Source organism: Mustela erminea, chromosome 19 (genome assembly GCF_009829155.1).
Source record: "Mustela erminea isolate mMusErm1 chromosome 19, mMusErm1.Pri, whole genome shotgun sequence".
Classification (NCBI taxonomy): Eukaryota; Metazoa; Chordata; class Mammalia; order Carnivora; family Mustelidae; genus Mustela; species Mustela erminea.
The window spans coordinates 4,636,204-4,660,372 of record NC_045632.1 but is presented as its reverse complement, the minus strand read 5'-3'; the positions used below and the strand labels follow the sequence as shown (position 1 = coordinate 4,660,372).

General features: G+C 55.5%; 2 protein-coding genes across 3 annotated transcripts in view; one reads left to right on the top strand and one right to left on the bottom strand.

The window, feature by feature from the left end:
• Positions 1-678: 678 nt before the first annotated feature.
• The window catches only part of LOC116578798 (galactoside 2-alpha-L-fucosyltransferase 2-like), a 29,880-nt gene continuing 6,389 nt past the window's right edge, over positions 679-24,169 (bottom strand). The window contains exons 1-4 of one of the 2 annotated variants that reach the window (XM_032323298.1): positions 14,520-14,626; positions 10,220-10,338; positions 5,725-5,836; positions 679-2,411 (exon numbers count right to left, since the gene is read on the bottom strand). In XM_032323298.1, the coding sequence (XP_032179189.1) occupies positions 1,387-2,411; positions 5,725-5,836; positions 10,220-10,321 (1,239 nt within the window). In that variant the 5' untranslated portion in view covers positions 10,322-10,338; positions 14,520-14,626 and the 3' untranslated portion in view covers positions 679-1,386. Of the gene's footprint in view, positions 2,412-5,724; positions 5,837-10,219; positions 10,339-14,519; positions 14,627-24,169 lie in introns of those variants that run through there. The other variant, XM_032323296.1, reaches the window with a different exon arrangement.
• On the top strand, positions 8,117-14,688 carry NTN5 (netrin 5). The gene is made up of 6 exons (XM_032323295.1): positions 8,117-8,750; positions 11,612-11,800; positions 11,929-12,078; positions 12,516-12,569; positions 12,784-12,864; positions 14,153-14,688. Exons 1-6 carry the CDS (start codon positions 8,117-8,119, stop codon positions 14,554-14,556), a joined length of 1,512 nt encoding a protein of 503 aa, XP_032179186.1. The 3' UTR covers positions 14,557-14,688.

The window sequence follows — 24,169 nt, the reverse complement described above, 5'->3', positions numbered from 1 at the left end:
TTTCCCGCTCGGGAGGCATCCAGCCGCTGTCGGAAGGCTTACGCTGCCCCATGTCACGAGGACCGGACCATCCAGCTAAACAGAACCTTCCTCCCAGCTCCCCTCCCTTTCCTTCCAGACCCTTCTGGTGCTTTCTCCAGGATCCCCCCTACCCTCAGCCCCAGACCATGCTGACTCCATCAGGACTTCAGGAAGTAAACTGGGGTCAAAATGACTTTGGGGAGATACAACATTACTGATAGGTTGAAACAAAGGTGCTGGACCTCAGAAGCATGCCAGGAAATGGGCATAAGGAAGACACTTGGAAAGCGTGTAAGACTGGAAAGGGATGGGTCAGAAATGTTCTCGAAACCAGAGTGCTTGCTCATGCTCAGTGACAATTTTCCATGAGCTTAAATGACTGTATGCTAAGATTTTGGAGGGGCGTGCGCTTAGCTGGCTCAGCCGATGTAAGGTCTGCCTTCGGCTCAGGTCATAGTCCCGGGGTTCTGGGATTGAGTCCTGCTTTGGGGGGGGGGTCCCTGCTCAGCGGGGAGCCTGCTTCTCCCCAACCGCCTCCCGTGCCACTCTCCCTCCTTGTGCTCTCTCATTCTGACAAATAAATAAAATCTTTAAAAACAAAGAAGTTTTTTTTTTTTTAATATCCAAAAAGGAGTATTACACCAAGAAAAATACCGGTATATCCATAAAGCCAAATGCACTGAATACAGGAAAGCCCGTATCGTGATCCCCTAGTCCAACTCTCATCCACACAGGGGTTTCTCAGAGGGACTCTGTGCCCTGGGGGCCTAGACAGTGCCAAGGGGTGAGGCCATCTGTCTGCAGCTGGCTGCTGACATGGCCGGACTTTTGTCTTTTGGGACCCCTGGGTTCCACCAGCCACTCCTAGGACCTTACACTCTGGGCGTCTTTGCTGCCTTGGGCAGAGTGGTGTGGAGTCCTTCCTAAGTCCCACGTGCACCTCCATTTCCAGGGACCTCACCTCCCCACCAAGGGCACCTCCCCGAGATTCATCCTCTCAAATCGTGGGTTCCTCCCTTCCACATTAAGGCCCCTATGAAACCCCAAACCTGACACTTGGCTGGCTCTCCTTGACTGGAGGGCAGGAAAGGCTTCACTGAACCCTCCCAGGAGGCAGGGGCATTGGACTTAACTCCCAAAGCCACGGACAAGGAGAGGGCGAAAAATAGGTTTCCATGTTAAACCCTCTGGAAAGTTCGGGGTGCACCAACGCACACGCCTGTGTGTGGCGGGCACTTCCGGGGCCTTCCCACGACACTAAATGAACTTGTGGCAAGAGCCTCGGAGGGAAGTTCTGGATTAGGTCCGCTCGGCAAGGCCCAGAGAGGTTAAGTTACTAGTTCCAGGTCGCCCAGCTGGGAGGCCTCAGGGCCTGGAGTTCTCTTTGGCCCCGCCCAGGTCAGCAGCGATGCCCACCCACTCTGGCAGGAAGGCTGCTTGGGGCTTGAAGATCCAGCGGAAGGGGGAGCCGGGCAGGGTGAAATTGGCCAGGTAGACGGTGTCCCCGCCCACTAGGTAGGCAGCCCAGATCCCGAACGTGCCCACGGTGATAACGCTGTGGTTACACTGAGTGAGCAGCGCGAAGTCCCTGGCCGGGGAGCCCTGAAGGCCATTGCCCGCGAACACCACATCCCCCCGGGAGGCGTCAATGTTCTGCCGACACCAGGCCATGTCGTCGCTGGTGACCACGAAGACCAGGGAGCGGTGGCGGGCCCGGAACCAGGCCAGGGCCTGGCGCAGGTAGTCCCGGTCGGCGACCACACCCTTCCACACCTGCGGCATGATGCGCACGTAGTCCCCTCGGCGCACGTGGACGCCCACGAAGGTCGCTCGCCGGACCCCCTTGGCCTGCAGGCCCCTTAGAAACTTCTGGGCGTCCTCCCTCACGTGGTCGTGCAAGGTGAACTCCTGCAGGATCTCGTCTCGCAGGTGGTGGTAGAAGGTCCAGGAGCAGGGGTAGCCGGTGAGGCGCACGTACTCCCCGGGGATGTGGCGGTAGCGCTCCTCCATCCAGTCGTTCAGGTGGTAGTTCTGCCAGGGGATGCGGCCGGCCGTGCTGCCGTGCAGGACCGGGAGGCTGATCCGGAAGATGGGGGCCAGCGTGCTGTGCATCTCGGCCGGGATAAAGGCCGGCCGCCCGTTCATCTTGGCCAGGGCGTACAGGGTGGCGTACTCGCCCATCTGGTTCCCCAGGCGGCCTTTGGCCGTGATGGTGAACATGCCCCCTGGGGGCAGGGGTCCAGGGAGCAGGACCACGCGGCCTGAGGCCCAGGGGGCGGGCACCAGGGCCAGGCGGTGGTGGCAGTGGAAGATGGTGGACACCACCAAGAGGATGAAGAGGAAGTAGATGGTGGAGACAGAAGGGCAGGTGGCCCGGAATCCCAGGATGGCTGGGGTAGGGGAAGGGAGCAAAGGGGAAACGGGAAGTGGTCAGGAGCAACAGCTAGGGCCACCCGCGTCCTGTTCACCCCCAAATCATACATTCCTGTGCTCAACTCCTCCAAGCAAGTCCAGGGGCGTGCAGTATGTCCTGACCCGCTTTCTGCTCCTCCCTCTACCTGTGGTTTCCCCATGGCTGCAGCTCGGGAGTCTCATGGGCCCGGGCAGAAGGAAGCACTGGGTGGCAGGACCCCCACTCTTCACGCTCTGCCTTCTGCCCCACCCCTCTCCAGGAGCCCCACTACTCCCTCTGGCCAGCCTCCTTAAATGGCAGGGTTCTGTGGGCCTTGCCTCAGCTCTCCTCTTCCTGCTCCAGTATTCCAGGGCTCCTGACTTTAGTAATCTGACCCTTTGGGAAATCTGAACACTTATGAGCCCTCCTCAAATGTCCCTTGTTTAATGTGGGTCCCCAGCGAGGTCGGCTGGCTCTTCCACAGGAGGGCTAAAGTAGGACATCACCTGCCCTTCCCTGCCGGGGTACCATAAATGCCCTGCCTGCTGCTTTCGTTGCCAAAAAACGAGCCCCTCTTCTCTCTGGGCTGGTGACTGCTCTGTCCCAATCCTCGTCACGCTGTCTGCTCAGCTCAGGTCCCGCTGGGGGCCAGCTTTCAAGGCCGTCCAGGTCCCAAAGCCAGAGCAGGTGAGCTGAGCAGGGACTGGAGCCTGGGCCACTGGAGAAGAAGCAGCGACTCAGGACCAATGTACCCACGCCCAGGGCCGCCTCCATGGTGTGCAACTGGGCAGTTGTCCACGGCCTGCACTCACGAGGACCTACGCTTCACCCGGCTGGCTGTCAACTGAACAGGCGGCTTCTGATCTCAGGGTTGCAAGTTTGCGCCACATGCTGGGGGTAGAGTTTACTTAAAAAAAAAAAAAAAAATGGGGGCCTGCACTTGGTTTAATGCTCTGCTCTCACCAGGTAGAAATTATCAGTACATCCAAATAAGGAATCCCATGTTTTCACTCCCTGCTAGGCTCTGCAAAACCGGCTGCTAGTTCGTTCGGCTGTCACCTTCTGTCCTTGAGTCTCAAGAGTGCCCTCTCCTGGCTTCTTGTCAGAAAAGTCCCAGAAAACCAGTGCATCTGGGCTGCGGCACCGGACCCCAGGCAGTGTTCCTTACCCACTACCTTCCTGAAGACTGGTGGCCAACCCCCATCTGAACTGAACTCGTGTGGGGACAAAATGGGGCCTGAAGCGACCTGCGGCTCCTTGTGGACTAGACTTAATGTGATGCCTGTGTGTTCTGCTGCACAAACCGTTAACGTTCAATTATGGGATGCTGCCCAGACCCCGCACCCCCCCGTGGGGCCAATGGCGAGTTTCTGAACCCCGTCTGGTCCAAAAGTTTCAGGTATGAGTCTGCGGGTCTGTCTTCACTCATCTAGACCTCGTGGTCTTCCCTGGGGAAGGCGCATTGTTAGAGTCATTTGACAGATGAGAACGCTGAGGCACAGAGAGGTTAAGAAACCTGCCGGAAGTCACACAGCCAGGAAAGAGGGAGCAATGGATCTGAACCTCAGAAATCTGTGCTCTCCATTGCTGTCCTCGATTTTTCAAGTCTTCCGGGGGGAGAGCTCTCAGATGCACACTCTCTGTCCAGTTATACGCAGAGCAAGACCTGCCCTGCCTCCTGGAACCTCTTATTTCTGGGCCACCGAGGTAGGGATGAAAGACCTCTGAAAGCCCAGAGCTGTGGGTCCCACCTGGCTGAGCCACCACGGAGCTGTGCCCCAGGGAGATCCTGCTTCCTCCTCTCTGGGGCGCTGTGAGGGGGAAGGTGCCCAATCCTGGAGGAGCGCCCCCCCCCCCCCCCCCCCGCAAAAAAAGTTTCTTTCCCAATTTGGAGAATTCTTTCCGCTCAGCTCCTGCCCCTGCCGCTGCTTCTGCCCTTCCCCCCACAGCGTCCCCCAAGGTACCTTTGGGGTAATTGTCTCAAGCAGCTCAGGCTGCAGAAAAAAACGAGAGTGAGGAAGAAGCCTCCCTCCAGGTCACATTAACTTAAGAAACTTCTTGTCCCCAGGAGGGGAGGAAAATAAAGGGAGACCCAAACCTTCTGGACTTTTCTCTGGCCATTAAGTCTGCTCGGGTTGCTCCTATCTTGACGATGCCTGGGTGCCTTCCCTTCCCCACTTTCAGGCCTCAGCCCAAAAGTCCCCTCCAGAACCCTGCCCTGCCTGCACTTTCCTGCCCGCTTTTGCTCCGAAGTGCCTGTCACCTTCTGCCATTCTCTAGAACAGAATTACTTACTGCTTTTCCATAGCGATCTCTCCTCTAGATTGTAAACCTGACAAGGACGGGGAGGGGGGTTTGTGGACGAGATTGCTGGGGTGCGGGCACATAGGAGGGAGGGAGCCTTGCTCCTCCCTTGCTCCCTGGGCTCACAGTGCCTGTCTCCGCCTGTCCCCAGGCACCCATATGCCCCCTCTTGCAGCCAACTGCTCCCCACAGCCCAATTTCAAAACTGATGCCTCTGTCCCAGCGCCTGCCCAGGCTTGTCCCTCCACGGTGGTGCAAGGGGGTCCCCAGGAACCAGAGTCACAGACTGTCCTGGCTGCGCCGGACCCCAGAACAGGCTCCTGACAGAAGGAGGGAGGGTCCCAAATCCCTCTCAGGGTTGGGTCCACGCTGCACCACAATAAACCAGTAAACATACCAGTAAACATATGCAAAGCCACAGCAGCACATATCTGGGTCTAAGCTCCCGAGGGCTTCTCTCAGAGGGAAGGAGTGGAAAGCTTTATTTTTCTAGTCACAACCAGTGGGTCTGTAATGGTTGACACATTTGCATGAAAATCTCATGACTTAAGTGTTAAGGCCATGGGGAGGCCGTCTTTGAGCTCTGTCCCTGTCCCCCTCAAGGTCCCTGCTCTCTTCCTCCAACACCAGAGGGAGGCCCAGGGAGTCTCACCTCCTCACTTCCTTCCCCAATGTCTTAGAAAGTGGCCCAGTTCTTTGGGTTTTCCTATGGCTGCCCAGATCTTGCCAAAAGGAAAACGACTCACCTTAAAGCTCAGTTTACCCACAGCAGACAGAGGGTCCAGAGGGGAGGAGGGGCTGGCTGGGGGTCCCACCGCCTGGCAGATCAGCCCCTACCCCTCCCGGTGGGAGGGATGGACTGAACCACCCACCATGTGGTGAGCTGAGCCCAGCCAACAGTCTCCAGTAGCTGGGAGCCGTGGGGAGTAGGTGGGACAGAGGTCTGAGTGTGAGGGCGGTGGGGACCCCGGACCCGGGAAGCCCATGGAGCCACTGTCCCATCCTACCTGTCTTGAGCCTCCTGGGCCAGCGTGCTCTGGGCTGCCTGGTTTCAGGCCCCCCTGGGGTGACATCCCTCATGTCCCACACAGTCCTGGGTGGTGTGGCTGGATGGGGTCCCTGTGGGGAGAGTGTGGCTGCGGTTGGCAAAGGGACTGGGGCGGGGGTGGGGGGGAGTGGTGGTGGTGTTGGATTCTGCGGGCTCTGCTCAGAGCTCCCGCCCAGAACCCCCACTAGCCTGGGGTCTGACAACAGCCACTCGGCACTCACTCCTGAAAGCCCACGCCGCAACCGCAACCGCCAAGCTCCTGCAGGAGGGAAGAACACCAAGTGAGAAGCTAACTACAGGGGACACTCTCTTCTTGGGTGCAGGTTTGGCCAATGTCAGGTACAAAGGGCAGGGTGCGTGCAAAAAAGCCAGGGAAAAGGAGCCTGGGTCCCAGATGGACCCCTTCACTGCCCAGGCATGGGGGCCTAATGATGGGTCTGGTGGGAGCACAGCTAGACTGTGCTCCTTAAAGGGGGGGTGGGAGTGGGCTTTGGCTCCCAGAGGGGTAGGGGCTGGGGGCTGGACATCTCGGTCCCCAGATGGGCAAGGGCTGGCTTTCGGATCCCCCGGGGATGCCGGGGGGACTTGTGGCCTGGCTGGCCGAGGTGCTAAGGGCCAGAAAATGGTACCCCGTGAACCACCCAGGCAAGAAAGGAGAGGTAGGAGATGGGGGCTCGATCCTTAATGAGGCTGGCGCTAAGGGACAGGGCGAATGCCAGGGCCGCATGGGCGCAAAATGGCGCCAGGCTCATCGGGAGGGGCGGCGGAGGGTGAGGCCCATTATCCGGGGCCCAGGGGTGGGGGGGTGGCAGTCTCTGGCAACCACAGTGGGGATACTGAGGGCTGTGAAATCAGGCCCAGGGCGTTTGTGACCCCAGCCGCACCCCCAATTGCCTCAGAGACTCCCGGGAGCAAGCCAGGGGCACGGACACTGGGGCCCAGAAATGCTCCAAAGTCCCCAAACCTAAGGCAGTTCGTCATTAGGGTCTGCTGGCCCCAGAAGGGGAAAACTAGGGAGGGGGTGCTTTCCACACCAAGCCCTCCCTAGCCCCTGCCATCCCAGGGTCTGGACTTCAGGCACCCCTCAGACACTCTGCCACCTGGCCCTGCCTCTCTTTCCGCCCCCACCCCCACCAGCACCTGCCACCTCCACGTCTGTTAGACCTTCTAATCTGGGGACCTTAGGGTGGGTAGAGAATGTGGGGGCTCCACTCTCCTGACCCTGAGGCCTAGGATGATAGGCGGGAGTGGGGAGGGCTGAGATTATCAGAAAGTCCTCTGAAATCCAAGGATAGGGTCCTCCCACTCTGAATTCTAAGGAGGACTCAGACATCTGCTTTCCTAACCCCCCTTCTTCAGCTCCTGAGTGACCCAGTCTTCTAGTCCCCTGCGTGACCCTCTCTGGTTCCTTAGCACACAGTTCTCTGGGCTTTGCAACTGGGTGGGAAAGGGTTAAGGCCGGGTGGAGGCTAGGGGTGGGTGGCAGTGAGGAGGCAGCGGCTGGGTTGTTTGGCGATAATCCCCCTCCGTGCCCTGGGTGTGGAGAACAAGGTTAGGGCCCCACATGGGAAAGGGCCTCTGCTCTGATCCTCGTGGGCCAGGGGCCTGGCCTCCAGCTTCTGATGCCCCGCCGAGCCCCTCCCCCGCTTCCCCACCTCCCTACCAGCCAAGCTAGGGAGGCCCTCCATTCTCCTCCAGCTCCTTGGGTGTGTCTCCAAGCCCCCAGGTCTGCCTGTCTGTCCTGGCCCCGGGCTCTCTGAGACTCCGTACCCCCCATTCTCTGTGGATCTGGGAGTCCAGCCGCAACCCATCTGGACTTTCCGGCCTCCCCTTATATCCGGTCCTCTATCCTCACGCTTCCTTCTCTGCACCTGGCCCTTCCCTTAGACTTGGATCCCCTTCCTCTCTGTCTTTGCTGTCTGTGCCTCTGTCTCTTTCTCTATTTCTTCGTTTCTAAGCTTCATCAGTATCCAAGTCCCCCTCCCCCACTTGTGGTCTCTCTAGGTTTCCCCATCTGTCCCCACCCCTGCCGTCTCCCCAGGGCCCCCACCCCTCGACACTGACGATAGCTTTGGGGTGTTAAGCTACGGATTAGTTCAGGCAAAATTCTCAATTTTGCTTGCGTTCTTTTCCCTTTGGGTTATGTAAACAGTAATTCTCCCCAGATGGAACTATTTTCCTCGCTTAGCAGCAGCCGGGGAGGGGGCTCAGGCAGGGCAGGGGGTGGAATGCAGGGGGTTCCTCAGAGAGCCTGGGGCGGGGAAGCGGGGTGGAGACTGACCCATGAGGGCAGCCTGAGGCCCTCAGCCTGGTCCCTCTTCTCCTCTCCAGGTATGTGCTCTGCTAGGACCATGTCCATGACCTTTGCACTCTTGCTCCTCCTGGGCCAGGCAGCCACCGCAGACCCATGTTACCATCCTGGTGGCCGTCCGCGCTTCTGCCTCCCACCAGTGACCCGGCTGGCTGGCATGGCGACCTCCTGTCCCCAGGCCTGTGCTCTCTCCCTGGGGACGGACCTCAGCCCCCGGGCCACCTGCAATGGCAGTCTAACCCTGGCCCTGGGTGGCCCCTTCCTCCTGACGTCTGTCAGCCTGCGCTTCTGCACCCCAGGATCCCCGGCCCTGGTCTTGTCTGCTGCCTGGGCTGCAGGAGGTCCCTGGAGATCGCTGTGGCGCAGACCCGCCTGGCCCGGGGCCTTGGGAGGCCCTGAGAAGGTGACCTTCCGAGCCTTGCCAGGCCCTAAATCCAGTGTCCTGGTCAGTCACCTCCGCGTGGAGTTCGGGGGCCGGGCGGGGCTGGTGGCGGCTGGAGTTCGGGGGCGCTGCCAATGCCATGGCCACGCAGCCCGCTGCGCCGCCCGCGCCCGGCCCCCCCGCTGTCGCTGCCGCCACCACACCGCCGGCCCCGGGTGCGAGAGCTGCCGCCCGTCCCATCGAGACTGGCCCTGGCGGCCTGCCACGCCCTGGCACCCCCACCCTTGCCTGCGTGAGTCCTGGGGCCCCCTCTTCCTGCCCTCACCCACTCCCACCCTGCCCCCACCCTCCAGGGGCTGGTCCCCGGTCTCTACCTGCAGGGCAGTGTGCTGTCTCCCTCCAGAAAGCTCCTGGCTCTTCGCTTCACCCCTGCTGATCCTGAGCCCGCCCCCTCCTCCCCTGTCCTACAGCCTCCCACCTTCGCTCCCCCTGCCTGTCCTGGTCCTTGCTGCCCCGACTTCCAGCTGCCCCATAAGAGGCTCCAGCCTCTTGCCCACTTGCCATTGTGAAGCTGCTGCTGCTATGAAAAGCATTTCCTGAGCAAGCGCAGGTACAGGACTGTTGGACCTTTCCTGACTCCTCAGACCCACCACAGCAGTTAAGTCCATACTGAGGCACCACCTGCTGTGTACCAGGCGGGGTTTCTCATCACGTCCATTTTACAGACCAGGAGACTGAGTTTAGGTGGGGAGAAGTCCCTCGCACAAGGACACACAGCTAGGAAGTGGCAGGTCCAAACCCGAGTTCAGAGCTCGGGGGTCTTGGCTTGTCCCTGCCAAGCTCCTGTCAGGGGCAACCTTGCTAGGTTCTCTGGAGCGACAGACAGGCCCATGGGCTTGGCAGCGAGCCAGCCAGCCTGGGCTCAAATCCCAGCTCCTCTGCTTCCGGGCTGTGCGACCACAGGCAAGTGACTTGACCTCTCTGGGCCTACACTTCCTTCTCGACTGTAACGTAGGGACGGTGACAGCATTTCTTTCATAGGCTGTAGTGCAAATCCAATGGGTCGATATGTATAAAGTCCTTAGAATAAAGCTGGGTATGGCACCTGGTACCGAAGAAGAGCTTGCTGCATACCTGCCAATGTTACCGGTCTCCAGATGAAGAAGGGGGACCCCCAGAGGGGAGGCATCTCTTGCCCTCAGGCTCTGTGCCAGCAAGGGGCAGTGCTGGGTCTAGACTCAGGGAGACAGAACTTCCTCCGTAGCGAGCAATCCCCTACACCACGCAGGTAGATCGGAGCTCCTGAGGCCTGCTCCACGCTCCACTCCCTCTCCCTTCCACAGTGTTTCCAGACCCCGAGCTTCTGGAGCCTGGCCCTTCCCCATTGCTCCAGCAACCCCTCCTCAGAAACAGCCCTCCTTCTTGCACTGCCAGCCTGCGGGCCTGGCTAGAGGGTCTGAATAAGTTATGAGGCCTTGGGAAGTACATCTACTCTACCGACAGACAGACAGACAGACAGACACACACCCCTCCTCTCTCCACCCTCCAATTCTTTGCCCATCCCTGCTCTCTTTCTTCCTGCCATGTTGTGTGGAGTAACTTACAGCCCGCCCCATTGTCCTTGGCTCCCCACTCTGTCCTCCTTCCCATTGGGGTCTTGCTGGACCCTCTGCTCCCACCACCCCTGGCCCACTCCCACCACCCAGATCTGAGACTCCTGCGGGGTGGGGGTTTTGGGAGGGGGAAGGAGGGGAGACTTACATTGCCTGGGGGTAGGATTTGGTTCATCCTGGGCCCTGAAAGGGCCTGGGAGCTGGGGAGGCCGTCCCTCTGAGGATCACCATGTTGCCCCAGGCTGAGCATGGCCCCGGCTGCTGCACCTGGGTAAGAAGCCAACAGTGTTGTGACGAAGCAGAGTCTGGGCGGACAGGGTGGGACTAAGTCCTGTGGCCGAGCTGCCAGCTTTATGGGGCCCAGTGCTCTGAACCCCTTCCAGCCATGTGAGTCTTCCGGATGGAATTGAGTTGAAGTCTTCACCCTCAGGTCAGAAAGAACCCAAAGCCTGATTCTTCCCACTGATAACCCGAAGAGTACTGCGGCCCACGGCAACCCTGGGAGAGAGGGGCTAAAATCCCCACTGCATGAGGAAACCAAGGTTTAGGGAGGCGAGTCATTTCTTTCCTGCAGCTGTCCCCCTATGTTATGGGCACCTGCCAGTCCAGGTCTCCCAAACCCCACAGGGGTTAAAAACTCCTTACACCTCTCCCAAGAGCGGTCCATGAACCCCCTCCTGTGGCACCTCACTCAGAAACGCTGGCTAGAAATACAGATCCCTGGGCGCAGCTGAAGGTCTGGGGTGTGCCCTGGAAGATGTGTGGTTTCTTCTTAACATTTCCTGGTAACTCTAAGAAGTAGGAAGGTTTGAGAGCCAAGGCCTCACTGATCAGCGCTCCCCAGGAACACACACACACACACACACACACACACACACACACACACACACAATCCTCATGCCACGGTGGGCCACACTGGAGAACGGTTGCCAAGAGCTCTGGGTTCTGAGCCTGCCTCTGACCGCCCCCAGCCGTGTTACTTTGGGCAGATGACTTTGCCTCTCTGTGCCTCTGCTTTTGCATCAGTAAGTTGGGGTTGATGACAGCTCGGGCCTCACAGAGCTGCTCTGAGAATGAAACATGCTGAGCACGGATGCGCACGCTCTGTGTCACAGGCCCTGGGGCAAGCCCTTTATATCCTTTTGGTTTCCTTTAAACCTTGCAGAGGGGACGCTGTAACTGGTGTCTTATAGCGAAGGAGGCGGAGCTGTAGAAAGAAGTCATTTGCGCAAGGAGCACGGTGGGGAGCAGACATGCAGCGGGGCTGACCCCACAGCCCGAGCCCCCAGGAGCAGAGTGGCCACTCCTCCCTAAGCTCCCAGTCTCACACAGACTTTGGGCCCTCGGGCTCACCCACTCCAGCCCAGTGTGCCCCCCCTTAAAGATGGGAATGAGGCGGGTCTGGGACCCAGACAACCTCCTCATTGCAGGGATGCGTTATTTCCTCTCCTGAGGGTGGGGGTGGGGGGGGAAGCTGGGGACCGGGACAGAAGGCGACAGAAGGCGGGAGCCTGAGGCACATGTCACGACCTGTCTCTAGCCTGCTCCTGCAACCAGCATGCCCGACGCTGCAGGTTCAACTCGGAGCTCTTCCGGCTGTCCGGTGGCCGGAGTGGGGGCGTTTGTGAGAGGTGCCGCCACCACACGGCGGGGCGGCACTGCCACTACTGCCGGCCGGGGTTCTGGAGGGACCCCAGCCAGCCTATCACCAGCCGCAAGGTCTGCAGGGGTGAGTGCGGCCTGGAGCCCGGCCTAGAGGGAAAGGAGGTGGTGGTGCCAGACTCCTGGAGCTGGGGGACTAGGTAGGAGCGTCTGGGGCCCTGACAGCCTGGGTCCCAAGTTCCTCTCCTCATGCAGCCTGCCAGTGTCACCCGATCGGGGCCACGGGAGGCATCTGCAACCAGACCAGTGGGCAGTGCCCCTGCAAGTTAGGGGTCACCGGCCTCACATGCAACCGCTGTGGTCCCGGCTACCAGCAGAGCCGCTCTCCCCGGATGCCCTGCCAGCGTGAGTCACAAGGGGCAGGGTTGCAAGTCCTAAGTGGGACAGGAAGGGGACATCCTGGATCTACAATGGGCAAGGATGCTGATGGCCAGGTCCTTGGTAGATGGAAGCTAGAGGCTGGAGGTCAGACTCTGGACCCTTGGGGGAGATGGGGACTCAAATTCCAGTCTCCTTAGTCTTGGGAAGGAGGAGGCTAGGAGCCTGGACTCCTGGATCTGAGGGAGGAGGGGGTGGGGGATCTGAAGGAGGAGGGGGTGGGGGATCTGAAGGAAGAAGGGACTAGGGACCAACTCCAGGTCCTAGGAGGAGGAGGGCAAAGGGAGCGCGCACTCCTGGGCTTTAAGGGAATAGACATGGGATCTGGATGCCTGGATACCTGTTGGGGTGGGGACGCATGGGAGGGGGCATTAAGGGTAAATTTCTCCTTTGGTTTCTCACAGGAATTCCAGAGGCAACCACCCCCCTGGCTACTACCCCTAGTGCTTACAGCTCTGGTAAGACCGGCTGGTGTGGAGAACCCTGAGAGCAAGGGCGATCAGGGATGGGCTGCTTGGGCCCCCAGATGGGGATACAAGGGTGGCCCACTGAGCCCAATCCCAAGGGGTGGGCACCCCAGTTGTCCATCAAGATGGAGCGTGGGGATGGGCAGGATGGGGCGCTGCGGTCCAGGCCTCGGGAGCCCACTGCAGATGGCCTGACCCTCCCCAGACCCCCAATGTCAAAACTACTGCAATGTCTCGGACACCAGGGTACACATGAGCCTCCGGAGGTACTGTCAGCAAGACTACGGTGAGTGCCGGGGAGAAAAATGGCCGGCGGCTACTCAGGTGTTCTGTTGAATGCCTCCTTCTCCACCTTCAGCTTTCTCATCTTAAACGGGAAGGAGGTCTCTAAAGGACTCTTCCTGATCTCGGACCTAATGGGGCAGAAGACAAAGGGGGGCAGGGGCAGCGGAGTGGGGGTGTTCCTTATCTTTTTAGGTCTCCTCCTTCCCCATGTTCTTGGCCCCCTTCAGCTGGACATCTTTGAGGGAGAAAGGGGACCTTCTGGGGATGAAAGGAGAAGGGGGTGCCCATTGAATGGAGGGTCCTGCCTATCTTAGACACTTTGCATCGCCCGTCAGGGTCCCAGATTCTGAACCGTAGGCCCACTCCCACAGAAGCTCACCCCCAAAGCTCCCTAACCCATGACCTCAGGGCCTATGACCTGGGGTAACTCAGATCTCTTAGATACTCAGGAGTTCAGCCCAGCCCTTGAATCCAGACCAACCTGTGACTTCCCTCAATGGTGTAAGACCCCAGGCCTCTCCTCCCTGAGAATCATCATCAGTGGTGTTCTAGGACTTGGACAATAGAAACTTCTTGTTCTGCCTCCCACAGGGATCTTCCGCCCCACAGACTTAGCTTGTGAGCCAGAGTCCTGCCCACAACACATCTCACCTTAGCCCTTCAGAGATCACGTTTCTGAATCACCACCAGTCTGACCTCAACCCTCAGGTTCTAGGTTCTGAACTCCTTCTGGCCCCCAAATTCATCCCAGAGCCTCTCCCAAGCCTTTTTCCAAGGGCTCTGCTTCTGACGTCTTTTGACTCTGCCACATCTGAGACCCCCGACCTGCCTCTTCTGCCTTGTTCCACCCACACCCACTGTGGGCCCCCCAGTCATCCCTCCCCGCACCTCAGATCATTCGGGCATCTGCTGCTCCCAGGATGAACCCCAACCAAAGCATCCCACATGGCATGTCCCATGTTCCCAGGCTCCTCCGTTTGGCCTCCCCTCCACAGGAGGAGCCCTCCATCGCCCCACTCTCCTATCACAATTCTGGCACCCCATCTCACACTCCATAGAGCCCTGCCCTCCTTGCCTTGACCATGTCTCCTCCAGCAGGGTCCACCATTCAGGACACAGGGCCATACCCCCAGAGCTCTCACCCTCCAATGTTCAAGGTCTCTCTCCTCCCTGGGGGCTTCCTGGGAACCCACCCCCGGAGTCCTGTCCCCTCTCCCTACTGGGTCAGACCCCTTGCGACCCCAGAGCACTCCTCTCCAGCCTGGGCCTTATGGCAACCCTCCCCGCAGTTCTCCGCGCGCAGGTGCTGGCGTCGGAGGCCACGGGCCCGGCGTGGCAGCGGCTGGCCGTGCGCGTGCTGGCCGTATACAAGCAGCGGGCGCGGCCCGTGTCCCGCGGCAGCCAGGACGCCTGGGTGCCCCGCGCCGATCTGGTCTGCGGCTGCTTGCGGCTACGGCCCAACACCGACTACCTGCTGCTGGGCAGCGCAGCCGGCGGCCCTGACCCCGCGCGCCTGGTCCTCGACCGCCACGGCCTCGCGCTGCCCTGGAGGCCACTCTGGGCCCGGCCACTGCGGCGGCTGCAGCTGGAGGAGCGCGCCGGGGGCTGCCGTGGCCTGCGGCCCCCCACCCCAAGCCCAGGCCCCGAACCCCAAACCTCAGAGCCAGAGCTGGGTGCCTCCACAGCCCACTGAGGAACTTGGAAGCGACCGTGAGCCAAGCCTTCCACTTCGACGGCACGTCCCTTGGCGAGCCAATCAGAAGCTGTGGAGCCCCTGACGTCACTGGCACGCGCCCGCTAAAGTGCGTGGGGTGGGGGCGGGGCCAGGACCCGCTCCCCTGACCCCCACCACCAAAGGCGGCAAAACGCCAGCAAGACTTTTGAGATATCTGGCCATGACGTTTGGCCTGTGACCTGTGCGGCCACTCCCCTAAATAAAGTCTTAAATCTTGGGGTCAATTTTGGCTACAGCACCTGATATGTGTTGGGACGGTGGGAAGGGGGGCAAATGAAGGAAACTAAGCAGCTGAAGGATGGCTGTGCTCCCCGACGCAATGCCTGATCCAAGCAAGGGGTTGGTACACTGTCTCTGCGTGCTGGTCAGATAGATCTGTGTTGCTTGATGATGGGCCTGAAGCCAGTTGGAGGGGGAGGGTGGATAGAAAAGGCGGGAAATGTGCTGAAAGAAAGGACAGCAGTTCCAGACTTCCAGAAAGTTCCACACTTCAGCACTTTGTGTTCCTGATGGGTCCTAGGGCAGTCTCCAAGAAAGGAATAAAGGGAGTTGGGGTGAATATCCAAAGAGGGTTCTTACTGAGGTTCATCTGGTCTTGAGGTACAGCCTAAACCCTTTCCTGAGAAAAGAGCCCATTGGGAGCCACAAAATGGCATGGCATTACTTGGTGCTGAGCGCAATTCTACTCCCACCCCACAGCTGGGTACCTCCAGGCCGGAGGGGTGGAGCTAAAACAACAACAACAACAACAACAACAAAACCCTAGAAGCAGTAAATACTATGGCAGTGAAGGTTGTCATGGCCTAGGACCTTCCTTGCCATCCTGACCTCTGCCCACTGCAGCCACAATGGAAAACACCATTTCAAATTTGAGTGTTCTTTGCAGGAGAGTCACTGAGGGAGTACTCTGAGGGATCCTCAAAGGAAGAAATATGACTTAGGGTTCTTTTGAGCCTAGAGAACAACCATGTTCATTCCCTGAAAGGAAAGTGGGCCTCTCAGCCAATGGAGAGTCAGGATGGGTTATGATGTCATAGGGTACTAGGTAGAAGGAAAGATCCTCCCCTTAGGGTTCTGCTGTGCTCCTCATGAGACTGAAAAAGGCAGGAAATAGACTCCAGGAGGTGACTGTTTAATCCCCAAGCCACCAGTAATATCTCATATCTGGGAAACGTGTCTTTGGCTTCAGCCAGGTTCACGGTGGGGGCATCTCTGAAGCAGGAGTTAGGAGTCTCTAAGAGATTTTCTTTTTCTTTTCTAATAAAGATTTTATTTATTGACCGAGAGAGTATGGGAGGAGAGACAGAGGGGGAAGGAGAGGGAGAGAATTTCAAGCAGGCTCCCACTGAGTGTGGAACCGGAGGTGGGGCTTGATCTCCTGACCCTGGGATCATGACCTGATCTGAAACCAAAAGTGGGAGGCTCAACCAACTGAGCCACCCAGGCGCTCCTCTTTAAGGGATTTTCTAAGAAGCATTCTCTGTTCCAGGAAAACTATACTCCTAATCTTGTCTTTTCCCATTCTTTCTTTTTTTTTTCCAAGATTTTATTTATTTATTTGACAGACAGCGGTCACAAGTAGGCAGAGAGGCAGCCAGAGAGAGAGGGGGAAGCAGGCTCCCCGCTGAGTGGGGAGCCTGAAGCAGGGCTTGATCCCAGGACCCTGAGATCATGACCAGAGCTGAAGGCAGAGGCTTGACCCACTCAGGCGCCCCTCCATTCTTTCTTGAAGCCAGTTTCGTGGGGCATTTGCCCTATACCACCCCGCCCCCCACATGTCTTGTCTCATCAGCAAGTCCTGTATAATCCACTGCCTACATATGTTCATAACTCAGCCATTTGTACATGTCCCCTCATACCACTCTGTCCAAGCCACCACCAGTGTTCTCTTGGATTATTACAGTGACCCATACTGGTTTTCCCTCTATCCCCTTAGAGTTTTCTTCGTACAGAATCAGGAAGATGGCTTTAAAACCCAAGTCAGATCATGATCCTATTATGCCAAAATCCAACTCTTTTTTTTTTTTAATATTTTATTTATGTATTTGACAGACAGAGATCACAAGTAGGCAGAGAGGCAGGCAGAGAGAGGAGGAAGCAAGCTCTGCTGAGCAGAGAGCCCAATGCGGGGCTCCATCCCAGGACCCCGAGATCATGACCTGAGCCGAAGACAGAGGCTCAACCCACTGAGCCACTCAGGTGCCCCCAAAATCCAACTCTTGAGTAGATTCCCATCTCTTTCAGAATAAAATCCAAAGTCTTGCTATGGTGAGTGCTGTGAAGTGTGTAAACCTGGCGATTCACAGACCTGTACCCCTGGGGATTGAAATATATTATATGCTTATAAAAAATAAAAATAAATAAAAAATTAAAACAACAACAACAACAAAAACCACACCAAAAAAAAACCCCCCAAAATCCAAAGTCCTTGCCCTCCTGCCCTACAGGGCCCTGCATGACCTACTCCCACCATATAACTGACCTCACAAGTCCCCTCATTCACACCTCTTTAGCCACACTGACCTCCTTCCTGTTCCTTTAAAAGTCAAGCGCACTTGCCCCAGGACTTTCACACTTGCTGTTCTCTCCTCCTGGGATGCACTTCCTCGCATAACAGCAAGCTAGTGCCTGCACTTCATTGATCAGGTTCTGCCAGCTCTGCTAGAATGATACAGTAAAAACTGACTTCTTGGCCGTGTATGTGTCCATGCAAGTCACCAAGGGATGGTTCTCCGCAGAGTCATTCAAGGACTCAGGCAGAGAGACATCTACCATCTTATCACTGCACCAAATGCAAACCATGGCATCTTGATCAGCAGCAGGCAGAGAGAGAACCCGCATGGTCCCCGCACAAGAAATAAATGTGTTGGCTCTGGAACGACTCCAGCACTTCCCTTCCTAGTCATTGGTCAAGAATACTCACATGGGGGGCACCTGGGTGGCTCAGTGGGTTAAGCCTCTGCCTTTGGCTCAGGTCATGATCTCAGGGTCCTGGGTGCTCTGCTCAGGAGGGAGCCTGCTTCCTCCTCTCTCTCTGCCTGCCTCTCTGCCTACTTGTGATCTCTCTTTGTCAAATAAATAAATAAATAAATAAATAAATAAAATTTAAAAAAAAAAAAGAATACTCACATGGTTTCACCTAATAGCATGAAGCTGGAGAAGCAGAATGCTCTTATGTGTCTGCAAAGAGAGAAGAATGAGTGTATTAGTTTTCTACTGCTGCCATAACAAGTTACCATAAACTCAGCAGCTGAAACAATACAAATGTATTATCTTGCAGGGTTTTTTAAAGAGTTTATTATTTTTTTTAAGATTTTATTTATTTATTTGACAGACAGATCACAAGTAGGCAGAGAGGCAGGCAGAGAGAGATAGGGGGAAGCAGACTCCCTGCTGTGTAGAGAGTCCGATGCAGGGCTCGATCCCAGGACCCTGAGATCATGATCCAAGCTGAAGGCAGAGGCTTTCACCCACTGAGCCACCCAGGCGCCCAGAGTTTATTTATTTATGAGAGAGAGAGTGTGCGGGGGAGGAGCAGAGGGAGGGATGAGCAGACTCTGTCCCACAAGCCTCGGATCATGACCTGAGCCCAAATCAAGAGTCAGACACTTAACCAACTGAGCCACCCAGGCGCCCCTATTATCTCACAGTTCTATAGGTCAAAAGCCTGACATGGGTTTTACTAAGCTAAAATGGAGGTGTCGACAGACTGCATTCCTTCTGCATCCTCTAGGGGATAATGTTTCCTTTTCATTCCCAGCTTATACAGGCCACCCCCATTCCTTGGCTCTGGGCCCCTTCTTCCAGCTTCAAAGGCAGGTCGAATCCCTTTCACACTGTAGATTTCTGCTGCCTCTTTTTCTGTCCTTACATCTTTTTCTCTTCCTGCTGGGAAAGGTTCTCTGCTTTTATTTTATTATTATTATTTTTTAGGATTTTATTTATTTGACACAGAGAGAGAGACACACACAGTGAGAGGGGGAGAATGGGAGAAGGAGAAACAGGCTTCCCCCTGAGCAGGGAGCTTAAATGCGGGGCTCACTCCATCCCTGGACCCTGAGATCAGGACCTGAGCCCAAGGCAGATGCTTAACGGCTGAGACACCCAGGTGCACCTTAACTTGAGAATCTTTTTTTTTTTAAATTAAGATTTTATTTATTTATTTGAAAGAAAGAGCAAGAGTGCATGAGAGGGAGGAGGGTCAGGGGAGGAGTAGAGTCCCTGCTGAGCAGGGAGTCCAAGGTGGGGCTCGATCCCAGGATCCTGAGATCATGACCTGAGCAGAAAGCAAAAACAACGGACGGAACCACCCAGGTGCTCCATAATTTGAGAATCTTTTTTTACTTTTTTAAAATTTGACAGAGATCACAAGGAGGCAGAGAGGCAGGCAGAGAGAGAGGGGGGGAGAGCCTGATGCAGACCGATCCCAGGACCCAGGGACCAGGACCCTGGGACCATGACTCTGAGATCATGACCCGAGCTAAAAGCAGAGGCTTTAACTCACCGAGCCACCCAGGGACCTGAGAATCTTAGAGCATTTCAAAGCTCTCTTACTTGGAAAGATGATAGAGGCGTGACATTTTGGGTTGGGTAAACGTAGTGATGCATTAAAATTAAACACCGGGTCTAAGTAGATTCAGCAAATTAAAAAAAAAAAAATCCTTCTCGGGGCACCTGGGTGGCTCAGTGGGTTAAAGCCTCTGCCTTCAGCTCAGGTCATGATCTCAGGTCCTGGGATCGAGCCCCCGCATCAGCCTCTCTGCTCAGCGGGGAGCCTGCTTCCCCTCTCTGCCTACTTGTGGTCTCTGTCAAATAAATTTTTTTAAAAATCCTTCTCATTCGTTTATCCTGCTTTATCCTTCTTTTTGCCATTTGTCGCCATGTAATATAATAAATATTTGTCTTTCTGGTTACTGTTTCTGTCTCTTCCACTAGAACGGGAACTCCACGGGAGCACAGATTGTTATTTGTTCCATGTGCCACTTGTCCCTCGAAAGGTGCATGGTACGTAGTGGATGGTCGATAAATACTTGTTGAAAAATCTGATCAGAAAATGGCCTAACCTACCTGAAACTAATATTATACTGTCTGTTCACTAACAGGGATTTAAATAAAAATTAAACAAACAAAACAAAAATGGTCTAACTCGCAGCCCAACTGAACCTGAACTTGTAGCTCAAGCATCTATATTATTAGGAGTCGTAGCAAACGTCAAATAACAGTGGGCTTAAGCAAGATAGAAACTGATTTATTGGGGCGCCTGGGTGGCTCAGTTGGTTAAGCAACTGCCTTCCGCTCAGGTCATGATCCTGGAGTCCCGGGATTGAGTCCCGCATCGGGCTCCCAGCTCTTCGGGGAGTCTGCTTCTCCCTCTGACCTTCTCCCCTTTCATGCTTTCTCTCACTCTCTCTCAAATGGATAAATAAAATCTTAAAAAAAAAAAAGAAATTGATTTCTCTTGTGGGTGGGTAGGAGGAAGGAAAGAAATTGATTTCTCTCTGGCATAAAAGAGGTCTGGATGGAGTCAAGCCACCAGGAACCTTCTAGCTTTCCTCTTCAACATCCTTAGAATGCAGCAAGATGGAAGAAGGTAAAGAGACAAGGCCAAAGGGCCCACACAGCTGATTTATCAGGATCTTTTCCAAAGCTGCTACACGATCCATCTGTTCTTATCTCATTGGCTAGAATTTAGTGATATGACCACACCTAAGCTTCAGGGGAAGGTGGAACTTCAACCTTTAATGTTGCACTGTCTTTGACCCTAGCTAAATAGGACCTTTTGATGTCAAGGGAAGAAAAAAGTCAGGTTGGAGAAAATTACCCAACCTTGCTTTACGCCAGGCCCTCAGCCAATCAGAACCCAGAGTATGCTATGACATCATGTAGTGCTAGGCAGAGCAGCCTTTGGACATTTCCAGGAAAAGAGAGGCAGACTGTTCAAAGACCTCTCTGGCCATGACATTCCATTTTACCTCCCGCTGTTCTGACCTTGGATCTGAGTCTGTTTTGTCCCCTGCTGTAAATGCAGGCCGTAGGACCAAGTAGGTACTCAAATTTTTGTTGACTAAATAGGCTGGTCCTATTATTCCCCTTATACAGAAGAAAAAACCAAGGCTCAGGGGAGGACTCCACCTTTCGAAGAGGGCAGAGATTCAAGTTCAGGTGTAGAAGTCTTAGGGACTGTCACACAGCAAGCGGCAGGCATAGAACCGGTCTGATACAGTCACCACTAGCCACGCTGGGCTATGCACATTTAAATGAATGAAAATGAAATAAAATGTAAAATTCGGTTCCTCAGTTGCATTAGCCACAGTTCAAGTGGCTGGTGGCTAGCTCAGTGGACAGAACAGATAGAGAACATTTTCCATCATTGCGGACAGTTCTCTTGGATGGCACTGCTTTAGAGACCATTTCATGAAGGGCATAAACTCCAAAGCCAGGATGCCTGGGTTCAAATCTCTGTGTGTCCCTCAGGTCTCTCATCTCTAATACTGGGATGATGATGAGGAGGATAGGAAGTAACTCATGGGACTTATTATTATTATTATTATTATTTTAAGATTTTATTTTTAAGCAATCTTTACACCCAGTGTGGGACTCGAACCCACAACCCCGAGACCAAGAGTAGCCTGTTCCACTGTTGGGCCAGCCAGGTGCCTCACGGGGCATATTATGAGGATTAAAAGAGTTACTATGTGGTTTAACGGGCTTAGAACTGCCTGGCACAGAGGAAGAGCCTTTTGAATTTGTTATTATTTAAGTGTCTGGTGGCTACACACACACACCCCACCCCCCGCCAGGAGAGCAGAGCCCAGAAGGCGAGAATACCGATGTGCAGAATTTGCTGGGTTCCCCTAGGGAGTGGAAGTTGGGGGCAGCTCTCTCCCTGTTCTCAAGGTGAGAAGGTGAACAGGGGCTGTGGGAACCACCCAGGCCTGGAGAGGTTTGGCCCTCCTGCCTCCCACCCAGGGGCCAGGGAGGTAGGAGATGAAAGTGAGGCACAGGGCGAGCCCCATATGTTCCCCATGACCCGAACTTTGTTCCCAGCAACCGAGACAAATAGGCATGAAATCCACATCTGGGACCCACCTCCGGCCTGGCCTTTCCCTCTGCCTCTGGGCATGGAGCCCAGTCTGTCTGTGTGCTATAATGGGGGCTCAGGGACAGGTGGCTTCGAGAGCTCCAATGAGGCTCCTGCCCACCTCACCACTGCTGATGGCTTTCTGGAAAAGCAGACTCCTGAGTAAGAATTTGCCCGGTGGAGGAGAGGGAAAAGACAACCCCAGTTAGAGAAAACAGCTTGTCCAAAGGTCTGGAAGCTCAAGGACCTGGTGTGGTATAGAGAAGAGAGATGAGGCTGGGGACTGATGCTAGCCAAGGCTTGGGTGGCCTCTAAGGCCAGGCTGAGGGCCTGCGTGTTTCTCCTGGGGGTGGGGAGGGCACCAGGGAGCCATGGGAGGTCTTTGAGCCCTGGAGGGGGAGGGTCAGTCCTCTGTGAGAAAAAAATCAGTGATATGGGGGTGCCTGGCTGGCTAAGTTCGAAGAGCATGCAACCCCTTGATCTTGGGGTTATGAGTTCGAGTCCCACATGGGGTGCAGAGATTACCTAAATAAATAAAACACTTTTTAAAAAGTTCACTGAGAGCCAGGAGATCAGGAAACGCCTCAGAGAGAGTGACATTCAAGGTAGGTCTTGAAGGACAGATAAAGGATTTATTTGGTCCCCAAGAGAAAGGCCGAGGGGCCGGCACTCCATCCAGGGGAGCTGGGCATCAATGGAACCGCTGTGGCTAGAGCAGAGGGAGGGTGAACTCTGGGATCTCTGAGGGGTACACTGAAGGGGGAGGGAGAGTCTGGGAGGGGAAGGCCGGGGGGGTGGGGAAAGGATGAGTTTTGAGCTGGGGCCCGGTTACAGGGACAGAAAAAGAGTCAGGAAAATGTCACCTACACCCAGAAAGCCTTCCTCTTAACCGCCGTGCAAAATTTTTTTCCCCACCCATTTCTGAATGCCCCCTTCTCTCTATTTTGGCTTCATTCACTCACTTTTTTATTTACTCAACATATACTCCTGGGGCGCCTGGGTGGCTCAGTGGGTTAAAGCCCCTGCCTTCAGCTCAGGACATGGTCCTGGGGTCCTGGGATTGAGCCCCGCATCAGGCTCTCTGCTCAGTGGGGAGCCTGCTTCCTCCTCTCTCTCTGCCTGCCTCTCTGCTTACTTGTGATCTCTGTCTGTCAAATAAATAAATAAATAAATAAATCTTTAAAAAAAAAAAAGAAAAGAAAAAAAGAAACAAACAAACAAAAGAAAGCAAATGCAAAAAAACATTGTCTCCTGAGGTCTCCCTGGAAAATGCTGGGATGGAGATCTGAGTCAGACCCAGGACTTGCCCTGCAGGGGCTCCCCATCTGGGAGGGTGTGCTAGGGGACAGACTTATGTCCAGTCACATCTGGTGCGGTGGATAATAATGGAGGCAGCAGGGGACCTCGCCTCTTAGATCAGAGACTTCCCAGGGGAGGTGAGGCCCTCGCTGGGCCTTGCAGGAAATCCAGTTGTCTCTCAGCAGACAGGAGGAGCCCAGAGTCTCTGGGTAGAGACATCAGGAGCATTGTCTCATTCAATTGTGTTTGATTCCTCTCCTGAGGATCCCAGTGTGCCCTCTGGGGGCCAGTGTTGGACACCCAGAGATGGGTCAGGTCTGGGCCCTTGAGGGAGGACACAGTTCCTCCCCTAATGGGATTGGTGCTCTAATGGAGGTAGCCCAGGGTGTTAGGAATGTGCACAGCAGGCACTGACTCCGGTTGGAGGAGGGGCAGTCAGGGAGGGCTTCCTGGAGGAGGAGAGTCAACAAGCCAATTTGGAGAGCCAAACTTGTAGGTAGAAGCTGCTCTTCTGCACTATCAGCCTTGTCTGTCTCTCCCTCCATGTATCTCTGGTTCCTTCATTGTCTCTGCCTCTGAAAAGTTCCATGTCTTTCTCATTATTGCTCCGCACCCCTGGGGTCAGCTGCAGTAAACAATGACCACAAACTGCATGGCTTAAAACAACAGCAATTTATTCTCTCACAGCCCTGAAAGCCGCAGGTCCCAAATCAAGGTGTCAGCAGGGCCACAGTCCCTCCAAAGCCTCCAGGAGAGGATCTGTCCCTGCATCGCGCAGCTTCTGGGGATTCCATGTGATCCCGGGCTTGCAGCAGAATCACGCCAGCCTCTGCCTCTGTCTGCACATTGTAGTCTCGAATCTCCCTCCGCCTTTCTCTCATAAAGACAGTTGCCCTTGGATTTTGGGTCTAGCCAGATAATGCAGGATGATCCGGTCCCACGGTCACTGACTTAGTTACATTAGCAAAGACCTTTTTGGCAAATTAGGTTCCACTCTGGGTGCACTTTTTGGTGTGTGGATTTGGGGGTACCATTCAACCCTTGCCATCTTGGGAGAGCCCCTTCCCTCTCGGACCAGCCTCAGTGTTCTATCTGTATAATGGGGCTAATCCTAACCCCTCCACTCCCTGGGGCCGCTTTGAGGGTTAAAACAAAGCCAACAGAGAGCATGGCACGGCCCAGCATCTAGGA